This window comes from Aspergillus bombycis, assembly GCF_001792695.1.
Source record: "Aspergillus bombycis strain NRRL26010 chromosome Unknown contig00134, whole genome shotgun sequence".
In the NCBI taxonomy this organism is placed as follows: Eukaryota; Fungi; Ascomycota; class Eurotiomycetes; order Eurotiales; family Aspergillaceae; genus Aspergillus; species Aspergillus bombycis.
In genome coordinates, this window is record NW_019170136.1 from 35734 (window position 1) to 48373 (window position 12640).

At 48.7% G+C, this 12640-nt stretch overlaps 2 protein-coding genes across 2 annotated transcripts; one reads left to right on the forward strand and one right to left on the reverse strand.

Moving 5' to 3' along the window:
- Positions 1-3400: 3400 nt before the first annotated feature.
- ABOM_010948 (Zn(II)2Cys6 transcription factor) lies at positions 3401-5601 on the reverse strand (the record flags this gene model as incomplete). Its single annotated transcript, XM_022538076.1, has 3 exons — positions 3401-5118; positions 5181-5381; positions 5451-5601. 3 exons carry the CDS (start codon positions 5599-5601, stop codon positions 3401-3403), a joined length of 2070 nt encoding a protein of 689 aa, XP_022384417.1.
- A 5033-nt stretch (positions 5602-10634) lies between these two features.
- ABOM_010949 (M48 family metallopeptidase) lies at positions 10635-12336 on the forward strand (the record flags this gene model as incomplete). The annotated part of the gene is made up of 9 exons (XM_022538077.1): positions 10635-11039; positions 11167-11408; positions 11476-11716; positions 11770-11794; positions 11843-11888; positions 11972-12035; positions 12093-12124; positions 12177-12235; positions 12296-12336. 9 exons carry the CDS (start codon positions 10635-10637, stop codon positions 12334-12336), a joined length of 1155 nt encoding a protein of 384 aa, XP_022384416.1.
- Positions 12337-12640: the final 304 nt, after the last annotated feature.

Here is a 12640-nt window from a genome sequence, read left to right on the forward strand (position 1 = left end):
TACACGTTCTAAAGCCACAGTAGTCTTTCTATGTCATTGCGCTTGCCTACTTGAAGGAATGAATGATGTGGCTGGCAAGACCTTTTCTTTTAAAACACAGTGGGTACCGGCGAATGCACAAGAGACGGTCAGCTGCACCATGGAACGAATTATAATGTCAGTGATGAAAATCGATTCTAGCTATAAGAACTACATCTCCTACCTCTTCCTGAAATCCTTTTCAGCTCTACCTACTACCGATCTTCTGACCCCAACACCAAAGGATAATACAGAAGAAGTCATACAATACTCTACTCTAAGTACTCTAACACTACCGGCCGGTATGTTCCAACTCCACACTGAATACTATTTGCTGGGCGCGGACTTCGGTGTGACTAGTGTTATCTTACTATAGCTTCCCGCTAACAGTCCTCCTTCTCCCTCCCCTAGGGCTCTCGTGTGTATGAATGCTCATGGGATCGTGGTTCTCCTAAAGAATGAGGACCTAATGCATGGATGCCCTTACAGTTTATAAGGATGGATTATTCAGTGATTAAGCTCACAATCATTCGAAACGGGCAACGCCGGGCACTCGCCCTTAAAAACATGCTGGAGGAGCAAGATAGGTTGGCCACCTTTCTCGCATCTTTTTGGGCCAGGCTTACCTTTCTATGTGGAGAACAGGCTCTCTAGGTCTATGGATACTCAGGTTGTATGTCCATCGGGGCAAAATTACTCATCATTGGGCATTCGGTGTCAAAGTCATGGCAGGGTGATTGGTGGATCGCTCTTGTCCTATTGGCGCAGATACAAGCCTTAAGAGGATAAGATTGATCCGATAGTTGAAGTTATACAGATGATAGCTTTACAATATCGATGGCCCGAGGATTAAGACAACAGGCCTCATACATGAACAGATCTAGCTGCAAACATGGCTTTATTTACACCTACGAGCCTATGTTGTTCTTATCAGATGCAGCACGGCGCGTCTTTGATGGCATGATTGGGACGACTAGGAGGCCAGAACTCCACGTCAAGTGGCGCCACTACATGAATCTCAGGACATCATGGCCCAAGAAATGCGTCTCCAACAGTCCTTTTTCCGAATGGAGCAGCATGGCCTGTTAGACGAGTTGGAGACACCAACGGTCCCCACAACGGATTCAATATAGGCAAAAGGAGGCTAAGGTTCTAATTCACGATTGGGTCGTATCAAACGCTGTCCATATCTCTGATTTGGGATTTACTGTCAACGGCCAGAATGAAATATGCCTACAAAATTGCATACCAAAATTGGTACGGGGTCTTTTGGTATTCGACAAAGGTGACCGTGGGATTCTCAGGTCCTTTTACCGCTACTAGTAAACGTCCCAGATTCGCCTCTACTTACAGTCCGCCAGCTCACTTTTTGAACCAACTTTTATCTACATCGCTTTTCATCGAACCCCGCTCGCATTCGACTGTATTATGGATTGACCAAGATGTCGTCCCCGAACTTGACTCTCCAACGACTTGAACTTACCCGAAGAGAAGTGTTCGATCCTCATCTCTTGCCAGGCCCGACCTCCTAATGCGATGGTACATCTAGGTATAAACCAATTATGGTCTATTACTGGAGAAGTGATACCACTAGGCTTGGTCTTATATGGAATCTAGTTAGATATGGATGGGCCTGGCACTCGTCGAGAGACCCGGGGCTGTTGACGACACCTCCGAGGAGCTTAACATCGGTGCAGACCAAACCAAGAAGATATAAATTGAGAATACGGGGCAGCGCCTTGTGGGTCGAGGGGGACATTGGAAGTAGAAAAAGGGGGTTGATACGACGGTCACGGTAGGATTCGTATGCAAGAAACCGCAGAGTTTGCTGGCTGGCTGACGAAGTCATACAAGCCGTGGTGTGAGCTTTTCAATGGGCGGCGGCTGGATCCAGATCCTTCAAGTAATGAGAATGCCGAACTAGCCACAGTCAAACTGAGCCCGACTGGCTGGGAGGTCTTACAGGATATGCTATGCCGACCACAGAGGTACAGTATATCTGACCAGAATGACTGAGGTTATGAAAGACCTGCTGCCAGAATCCGTGGGAATTGGCTTGAAAGCTATTCCCACAACAGAGCGCCACAATTATCTAGGCAAGAAAGCTGTATCCACGAGACCCTAACCATGCCAGTTCATGCCATGCACGCCTTAAGGCTACCACCGACGAGATTCCGTTTGGCGTGAGGCTACCTGAGTTCACTGCTCAGATCTCAGATTCAAAGAGAAGTACAACCTTTGTCTCGCTTTTGTCCTATGTTTACGTCTTGAGCTTGAGATCGCTAGAGATATGGGCTTGCAGTTTGATAACTGATATAAGCAATCTGGGCTTGAAAATGTAGCAGAGTCCTGACATTCCGTCTAGTGATATCTTTGGTCATTACAGTTGTTGACTAGGTGCGGAGAGGCGGTATCCTTGAAAAAAAGAAATCCTGGAAACGAGCGCTGCTTCCTATCTTGAGCTGGGAAGAGGTGGTAGGGCGAAGCAGGCCACTTGGTGGCGAGAAGCTACCTGAAGATAACGACGTGGAAAGAAAGAGTGTAACCATGACCGAGAGCAGTAGACATTACCAACTCAGTGCAGGGCTTCGATCTCAAGACATAGGGCGTGGATGCCCTTGGCCTCTTGGACTGCTGCAAACTAATAAAGAACACCGTGACTGAAGATATATCCATTAAGTCGTCGTCTCAGTAGAGGTAGACAGAGAACTACACTGAATCGACCGGAGCGTTTTCTTTTTTGTTTTCCTATATGCGAACGGACTGTAGCAGTTCTTTCCTGCACTATAATTGAACAAAGATATATGGTGTTACATAGCCCATACTGAACAAGCACGAATGTATCCACTGATTACAGTCCATTAAATCAATTCAAATCACAATGCATAACTAAACACAATGCCAACAACACATAGTATGGTTTTTTTTATAAACAGGTATAGTCCCAAGGAATGGCCAATCCACTCCAAAACGCCGAAAACACCATGTGGGGGGTATGACTGTTCGCGCCTCTGCAACTATCGCCACAAATCCAATGCTTCCTCATAACCTTTCGTGACATGATTTCCCTGGCCAGCAGTGAAACAGAGCCAATAATATATAAAGAATGGAGACACAGATCCAAGAGCCGACACCAAGCTGACACAGTCTAGGATATATGGACGTTTCCTGAAGGCAAGCAGGACGGAGCAATAAGCTCGGGAATGATGGTATCCAGCCATCACTCGAGCTTGCATTCATTGATATATCCCCTTGGCGCAGATTATGACTCTCGAGATCTCCGAGTTGGTCGCATATTCAAGCCCGCTTGAATGGGTCCCTTTAAGGGACGCGTAAACGTCATAAGATGCAATCCCATGGAGAGAGAGGGTATCTAAATAATCTAAATCAGAAGGTAGTTCCACCCATTTTGTTGTAAAACTTCGCGCCAATGAATCTGCGGTTTCTTGATCTCTTTCGCCGTCCAGTCGGTACAGATTTGTTCGGGGGACTCGGGTGCCTCAAGCTTGACGACCTGGCTCGAGCTCGCTGGGGAAGATTCCACCGGGGTCTCTTCTGCCTGGCAGAAGGTGTCGATCGGGTCATCGGTAACTCTCCACACTTCCTGCAATACGCGGTACATACGGCCAAAGCTTCCGAGGTCGGCATGGTGCCCCAGGGCAGCACACCGATCAGCCAAGATGGTCCTGAACTGGCTGTTTGGTTGCGAGAAGGCCCCAGTAACAAGAAGTGGCCACACTAGAGAGCGATCATATCCATTCTGACCGGCCGGGATATACTGCAGGGTATTCGCTACGGCTTGGACGAGGTTTATATTGCTTGGTTGGCTTCGGTCAAATCCCGGAACCAGGCTGCAGAGGTAGATTCGCGCGGCGATTCGAAAGACTGCCGTCATGTTCTTGGTCAAGATATCGGGGCGAAGGACTCCCATAGGGGTATAAGGGCTCTCGAGCGTCTGGTCCGCAGGTTCGGTAAATTCGAGTTGTCTTCCTAAGGCCGAAACATGGGAGCAAACCGCCATGGCGTCAACTCGTCCTTCCTTCTTCAGCGCATCAAGGCACGCGATCTCGGAGATCAGGTACATTACACGGTCGTCGCAACCCATCAGCTCCCGCAAACCCAAGGACGTGCCACTCAGGTGCTTGGAGCGGTAAGTATGAGCGAACTCAGGGGTTCTGCCATGCATGGCGGAGCCAAGAATATCAATCCACGATGTCAGTGTCATACTAAAGGGGGGGAGCATGTATGGATTGCCACAGGGGGGCGTGGTTGGCAGGCCGAGCCGGCTCACCAAATTTGATGCCGCTTGGAAGTGATCATACCAGGGGATGTCGGGAAGGTAGTCGTCCGCCGGACCTACGGAGCAATGGAAAAATATCATGGCTAATGTCGCATCAAGGATCTCCTCGTGCTTAGTGTCTTCGCCCAGCGCGAGACACAACTGGGAAACCGCTTCGAAGCGGTGTCGCATGATGTCGTGGTCGATCTGTTCTCCCACTATCCCTTCGGTTGTCTTGAGATGGATCGCGGCCACACTGAGGCAGCAGTGAAGGTAGGTTTTGTTGGTCTCCAGGGCTTGTAAGATAGCTTGTGCTCGTAAGTGCCCGCGCTGATGTGCCTCTAATATGGGGAAAATAATGCGCAAGACGTTGTTGATAAAGTGGTCTAGCAGGGGGCGGTCGTGGTCGCTCACCGGGATATTCGACTGCAAGAGGGCGTAGGTCTGCTGGATGCTCTGGTCACAAAGCGCCGGGTCGATACCAGGGAGTGCCGGGGCCTGTGGGAAGTACTCGTCGGGAAACCACTCTTCTTGGGGGAATGTTGGTAGCGGTGCGTTTAACTGGGGCGGCGCAAAGGTACTGAACGTTGAGCTCATGGAGTCATGTCGCAAGGGCACATCATTGACAAATGTTTGTCTTTCTGTCTTGACGTCAATCTCGAATCCTGGGCAGGGCTCGTATATTGGCTGGGTCATGGCTGGCGTCGGCAGATGCGACGCGAAGATGTCCTGTTGTTCCGCAAAAATGGGACGGTTAAATTCAATCTCAGGGGTCGTTGGCGATGTCGCAGCCAAGCTGCGACTGTGGCCAGATTGATCTACTGTCCATGGTCACGGAGGGTCAGTAGGCGAGGTGAAGACCAGACGGGGGAGCTCAACCCACCAGTTAGGGTTCCATTGCGTTCATTCATCTTCGTCTGCTTAATCTTGTTCTTGATGCGCTCCTTCTGGTCTCGCCTTTGCTCTGGGTTACCCCACCAAATGGGGCGCTTGTACTCGCATTTCACACAAAGATTAATACAGGCACCACAGGATGGGTGTTGCTCATCGCACTTCTTCCGGCGGAGGCGGCAGGTAAAACAGCCTACAGAGACCACCCACTTTCCATTAAAACCTAGGCACTAAAGTTGACCGGTCTTCAGCTTGAACCTACCAGAGCGAGATCTCTTGTGCGACTTGTTGTTTGTCTTTCCCGTAGTCCTTGTGGAAGGGCCTTCACTGGACGAGGACTGAGCGGAGTCTGTGGCGGCTTTGTTCGCCGCCGGTGTAATCGGAGTGGTCTTCTTCCTCGATGTCAACGGCATGTTGATGAGGGAGTCGAGGGAGAGTATTGTGAGATCGTCCGTGCACTCCGGTATAAATTGCGATAGGCTGCGGAAGTGACCGGTTTTCAGTCGCCTGGCGAGCTATTGCGGGTATATGGATGGGGAGTATCGTGGGGCAATCGCAAAGCTGAACCAGCAGCCTTTGCTATCTAATTAAGTATAAGAAGAAAAGGAAAGGCGCGGTTACAAAGGATGCGGCGACAGAGAACTAGTGTGCGAGACAGTGAACCGAAAAACTCCATGGCGGCGGGATAGACGAAGCTTTAAAACCAAGGTTTCCCGACTGACAGGCCATGATGTTTCTATTTTGGACCTCAGATCGTCGGATGCAAGTGAGCAGCATCGGGTGGGAAACGCGGCGGTGGGATGGAGCGTCAAAGATAGCGGATTGGGGGGATGATCGCAGGACGGAACCCTGGCGGCTGCCACTAGCAGGGGGGTCGCAACAACCTGCACGAGCAAGGAACGAGACTAATTTTGGATAATTTTGGAATCTTTTTTACCTTTCTTGTTGGCGCCCATGCAGGTCATGAAGCAGTATCATTGGTGACCGTCTTCTCGCCAATATTGGCGGCTGGGAAATTGATTGGGTTTGGATCTATCGCAATGTATCTGCCCGAGTTATCCCTGGAATTAAGTGGTATTCGTCCGACTATAGGATTGTTTTTTTTTTATTTAGTTTTTTTTTCTTTCATTTTTTTTGATTTATTGATTTCATTCTGACTTTCTGGGTTCCATTTTCAGATCCAAGGTACCGTACAACATCCCCAGGATCATACTACCAAATACTACCAATGAGCAGGGGGACATCACCGGAGTATTTGGACACCCTCGCTTACCACATCCTACGCCCGATTCTTGAGCGATGGCCTGCTATTTTTCCGCTTACCCGCAGTTACCACCGCGTCCAACGGTCTATAGAAAAGGTATTAAGGGTTGAATGAAAAGGGAACCCGCCGTTCATGGCCTGGTAGTATGAATCACAAAGAGACCATCCAATAGTGGACCCAAATAGCGATCACTTTAGCTGGAGTTACCACAATTTCCCCCCCCATTGGGCAGGTATTCTACGAACTAAACCCCCACATGATCCGAATTCATACATACCTAGTAGTATTAACGGCTACACGAAGCGAGTCCGTCCTTTCTCCATAGGCTGTCGATGGCACGGGTGTGACCTTGCCCGTACAGAACGAGAGGACGGACTATGCCCAAAGAGACTTGGCCAAAGTAACACCAAATGTACATAGAAGACGCCATTCATCAAAGCTGGCGCCAATCCAGTGTCGATGTGGTACTCGGACGTCTCACGGAAGCTTTGCGGGGTTCTTGAATGCTCGACTAGGCAAATTCCGCATGGAGTCTAGTTGATGTTGATTGATACAGCATTAGTGTTGAACGCTAATCGAGTGGGGTGAGCCAAGCTTCCTTTTTGCCGCGGTGATTCGATGGCCGGCTAATACTGTCCATGCAGAACGGGAAATCCGCAGCCAACCGTCCGTGAGTGGAGAACCACCAAGTGCCCCGTGCGACCCCGACAGACTTTGCGCCAAGATGTGATAACATCTTAATTAGTATCATTTAGCCGCCCATCTGCCCCTACAATCCGCCATAATTCCTCCCTCTGAAGCGCTTTTGCTATTAATATCGCTCCCCCTTCAACGTGCCATAATTAGCTCTGTTCGGCGCCAACTAATCCAAATTCTTCCCATCCCGTGCATTGGCCGCTAACCTTTGCGTTCCCATGATCCTTTCCCCCTCATTCAGCAGGATCTGGCAGCCACCGGATTTTCCCCACCCGGGATGATTCGACCTGGAAGCTCACATTAGCTTTGGTTAATTCTGCACCTTCGATCCTCCAGTCACACTTGTCACGCCGGCAACAAATCCGGGATAATTTTCGGACACAATTGACTCATGGACCAGGTTGACTGTATCAATTCTTTTCGAGAGTCATCCGTGGTGAGTTGTTGCCTCACAGGATGTTGTTATCTCTTTTCGTTTGATTTTTCATTGTGATTTCTCTAGTATAGGACAGAATACCTCCAATCATCTCAGGACCATGACCCTGGCGACCCTAATTGCGGGACAGGGTGCTGACAAGGCTGGAAGTCGTCACAACGCTTCTGCCGGACCTTATCACATTCCTGCAGCTGCACGCTAACAATTAGTATTGATTTAGTAGCCGTAATTAAACGGTTCACCAATCACCTTAGAAGAATGTGAGGTCAATCTGCAGACACCCTGGTCAACAAGCACAAGCAGAAACTGTGATATGGATGTGCATCGTGACATGCCACAACAGCGGTTGAGCTCGAGTCACTTTCGCGGATATTTCGAGATCTCAATGCGAAGGCACGATTTTCAATAGTTCGTTTCTTCTTCTTTGCCTTTTTCTTTCTTTCTTTCTTTCTTTTCTCCCTGTCTTTTTTCCTCACTCGCATTACCCGTTTCCAGTCTGTAACTAAATCCTGGAGCACGGCCGAGTGAAGCTATGCAACCCTCACTGAATAATGCCCAAAACTACATTTGTATGTATGTTTGTAGTTCGGTAGCACATGTATTATGCTGTACTTAGTCCTACGCTTGCACAGAAAGAAGACATTGCCGACGTGATGGGCACACACGGTATCTCGTCTACCGTCTGCAGTGGACCCCCGCCAGGCAACGTACGAGCGAGACTAATTACTTGCCTTGGGCTCGTCCATGACAAATTATGAGTCTATTTATTAATAGAAATTACCAGTGCTCCGAGAATGGCGATTTAGTGTTCGTCCATCGGGTCTAACATGCGGGGTCGATCAATAACGAACAGCACCTTAACGCTGCTGTCCAGTCTACCGGAGATCTAAACGCAAGTATTTTTATCTTGATCGTGTGCAGGTACAGCGCAATCAGAATGGAGCATTTGAATTCCAACCGTTGGATCCCACAGCGCTTGTTTGACGGCTGGTTCCTGTCGAGCATGTCACATCCTAACCCGGCGTCTCGACCAGCGTGATCTAGGAAACACATCCATGTTCCTAGACAATAAGGCAAGCAAGCAAGGTCCATGTCCTACAGGACCTGCATGGTATCTGCTTAGATGTAGCCGCTGAACCTGTTCGACCAGATTCGCCTTCGCTCATGCAGAGTGAGCACGGCGAAACGATTCCTGTGCCTACAGGCGGCTAATGATTGAGTCACTTTGAACCATTGAAAGAGGCTGAGCCGCTACCTTATCTCTGTAGACCCATAGTTAGATTCCATACACTGGCCGTTTCAAGTACATGGTTTATTGGCTATAGTTGATCGTGTTCTAGATGCCTGTGAAGTGTTGGACGTCACTGCGGCTCTGAGGCTAGCCACTGTTCCCAGAATAGCGGCGCTTACAGTGCCCAACTCGGATTAAGTTCTCGAGTAGGGCTTCTGGAATAGTTTGTTTCATGCCCTTTGTGCGAGTACCGGACCATTGGATAAGAAGCCATGTTGAGCGTCGTTTCTGAAGCAATAGTACGAGTCCACTCTCATCGCTGTAGCATGCCAACTCAGCGTACTAAATAACGCAATTGTATGACTTAGCCATAAACCCATGATCTGGTGGCTTTTGAATGAAGCCGTACTTCTAAAATTAATGTTGGACATATTGCCCCTGGTTTTTTGTTGGGAATATTGCATGCTGTCGTGGACATGTCGGTGTATAGCGCCATGATCAAACTTTCAGCAAACTGCGCCCAACAGGTCTGCAACGCTGCAGGTATAATGCGTGGCTTGGAATATACCCAAAGTGTAATGTTGGGAGTGCACGAAGCTAGACTGATTTGTTGATTGAGACGCAGACATGTCACTTCCCACAAGCTGAGCAGGATACTACTTGAGTAGTATAGTCATGCTACCCTTGGTAAGTAAGTGCAGCCTCCGGGCTCATTTCTTATAGTCAACTACTGGCTTCCATTGGTTCTCATAATCACCAATCATGCATCGTTACCCTATCACAGGGCAAGAATCCATGAAAACAATTGACTACCACGATAAAGGAATCACTGTACAATTTTCTAGCCCCTGTCGTGTATAGGGCATATCGGTGCGCTATTAAAGATGCAAAGCATTGTTCGGCGGGCTTGCCTTGGGGCCAGTATGTTACCTTACATTAATTGAATGATATTGTGTCACGGTGGCTGACAGGGTGCCACGCTCACGGGATATAGCTGTATCAGATGCGACCAAGGCGATATCATCCTAGGGTCTGAGTTTTGTGATCTTTTGGTTTAGTCAGGAATGGACTTGCCTGGACACCGGCTCTTACATTTTGAGAAGCACTTGGGATGCGGTGGAAATACTTATTAGTCCATTGAGCTACACAGTTTGGTTCAGTAGTTAATTCTTTTGATACCTCTGGGAATATCACAGTGTCTATCTTCGAGGTAGTAGGTATGGCACGTTGAAATCTTGAGGACCAATTCTGCGGCTAAACTATAGTTCGGGCTATACTCTTGTGACATCTTGAGCGGAGCTTTGAAATACTTGAGAGTTTGTAAATCACTCTATAGATGTAGGATATATATTAATCTCCTATATATATATATGGTACATCTTTCAAGTAGAGGCTGTCAATATAGAATATCACACAAACCCAGAAAAATGGAAACGAAGTTCTTAGATTATGGAAGTGACAAAATATATATCCACCTCGACATGAAAGCGTACGCCACGTAGACGAAGGCGCCGTGTTAATCATTGACTCGTTTGCAGCGCTCCTGATTATGATGTTGATCTACTGAATATAGGTCTGTTTGTATAACCTCCTGTATGTAGGGCCTACGACTATTTACTATTTTCCCTGTTTTGATGTCGAGGTGTAAATGATATCGTGCTGATTGGTCCCCTCCGTCATAGGGAAACCCAGGGATCCACTGATCTGTCGGGCCCAACTGGAATAGCTTCAGCTCGCTACTCCGCCGTGTTGGACAATAAATTCGCTTTTTCTTTTCGATCACGGACTGCCCTCGGTTTAAAATGCAAAACGGTCCAAGATGTTACGCCTACAAATGAGGAGTACACTTTTGCACAGCTTTCCCCGGTTATCGACCGCGTCACCTTCCTCGCTCCTCCGTCGCATTCCTCCCTCTACCTCCAACTCCACGCCGCTCGCTCTTCCTCGATCCATCTCGACATGCCTCTTCCCTCGTAGCCGCTCCGGTTACTCGACACCCTTCTCTCGGACCTTCCGACACCCATCCAGTTCGTTCCGCGGCCGACCATTTTCTACCTCCACAAAGCGAGGGTACCAATATGGAGGAAACCAGTATAGGAGATTTAATAACCCGAGACACGAGCCGCTCTTCATTCGCTTGGTGAAGGATGCCAAACCACACCACTTTGTTATAATAGGGCTGGGAATTAGTGGGTTCTACATATATAACACCGACACGGTAGAGGTGCGTCCCCGGTTGTTGACGCTATGTGATCGACAGCGTCACTTGCATCAGTGGGGTTAGCATCGCACAGGACGCAAGGATGACCCGACATTTTGTTTTGTACTCGGTACTGATACCTTTCGTCTAGATGACTGGCCGCCGACGGTTCAACTGCGTCTCCGCGCAACGGGAACTCGAGATGGGTAGACAGAGCTACCAGGAAGTCTTGAACGAAAACCGTGGAAGCATTCTGCCCGAGTATCACCCGCTCACCATACAGGTGGATCGTGTTTTGCAGCGCTTGATTCCGCAGGCGCCGATTGAAGGCGCAGACTGGAAGGTCCACGTCATCAAGGACGATAACATGCTGAACGCATTTGTTCTTCCTGGGTGAGAGCCTCCTGCTTTGCTATCTCTTATGTCGTACTTGCTGTCCATATACTGAACGAAAGCTCAGTGGAAAAGTGTTTGTGTACACCGGTATCTTGCCTATATGCAAGGATGAGGATGGCTTAGCGGCCGTGCTAGGGCATGAGATTGCCCATGTGGTGGCCCATCATCCGGCGGAGCGCATGAGCAATAGCTTTATTACCATGGGAGCTGCCTTCCTGGTCTCACTGTTGTTTGACATCTCCGGCCAACTTCCCTCATTGCTTATGAACCTTGCCTATAGCCTGCCAAACTCACGAACCCAGGAGGTACGTCTGACATAGCCATCAGTTGGAAGGTCACTCAACTAATCACTTGATAGGCTGAAGCGGATGAAATCGGGTTAAGTGCGTTCGTTGTTCTACCGCTGGTGTTACATAGCTAATGCATAGTAGTGATGATGTCGAAAGCGTGTTTCAACCACGAGGCCGCAGTCGAATTGTGAGTTGCAAGCAACTCTCCAGATTTACGAGCCATATGCGACCAAGGCCATTGCTTGTATTGAGAAACTAACACTCTCTTAGGTGGGCACGCATGCAGGAAGCTGAGAAGGGAGCACCGCCCCAATTTCTGTCAACACATCCCTCGGTAAGCCTTCACTAGAGTTAGAACTGGTTTCCAGAACATTTGCTGATGTGTTGAAAGAGTTATAACCGTATGGAGGCGATCCGTGAATGGTAAGGGTGCTGTGGGTACTACTACGACTGGGATGTTCTAACTCGACTCTAGGTCCATTAAAGCGGAAGCTGCATATGAAGATAGTGGGTGCCATGCCATTGGAGGCTTCAGTAAGACCCCATCCTCTTCATTGTACGATGCAGAATGGCTAATGATATACTGATGTTCAGTGCCTGGATTCCGACAAGCCGCTTATCATGACCGCTGGTGACAGCTGCTATGTAGGTGGACATGGGTGCCTCAGGCCCAGGTAATCTTTTCTGTAAATTAGAAGGACTGACTCAAGACCCTGTACAATGAATATAATGACCAATTCCCATCTCAATCAATTGTATGCAATGTAGAACAACATTAGTCAGTGGCCCAAAAGGGAAATGCCCTAGGGGAGCCCCTCCGCGTGCAAACCAAACAAACATCCGCCGCCAGACCGTCTCCAAGCTCTCCGTCAAAAATTCCCAGAGACAGCTTCAGGACAGCGTTGTGGCTGATCTACTTATCATCTTCCTCTTTCTTTA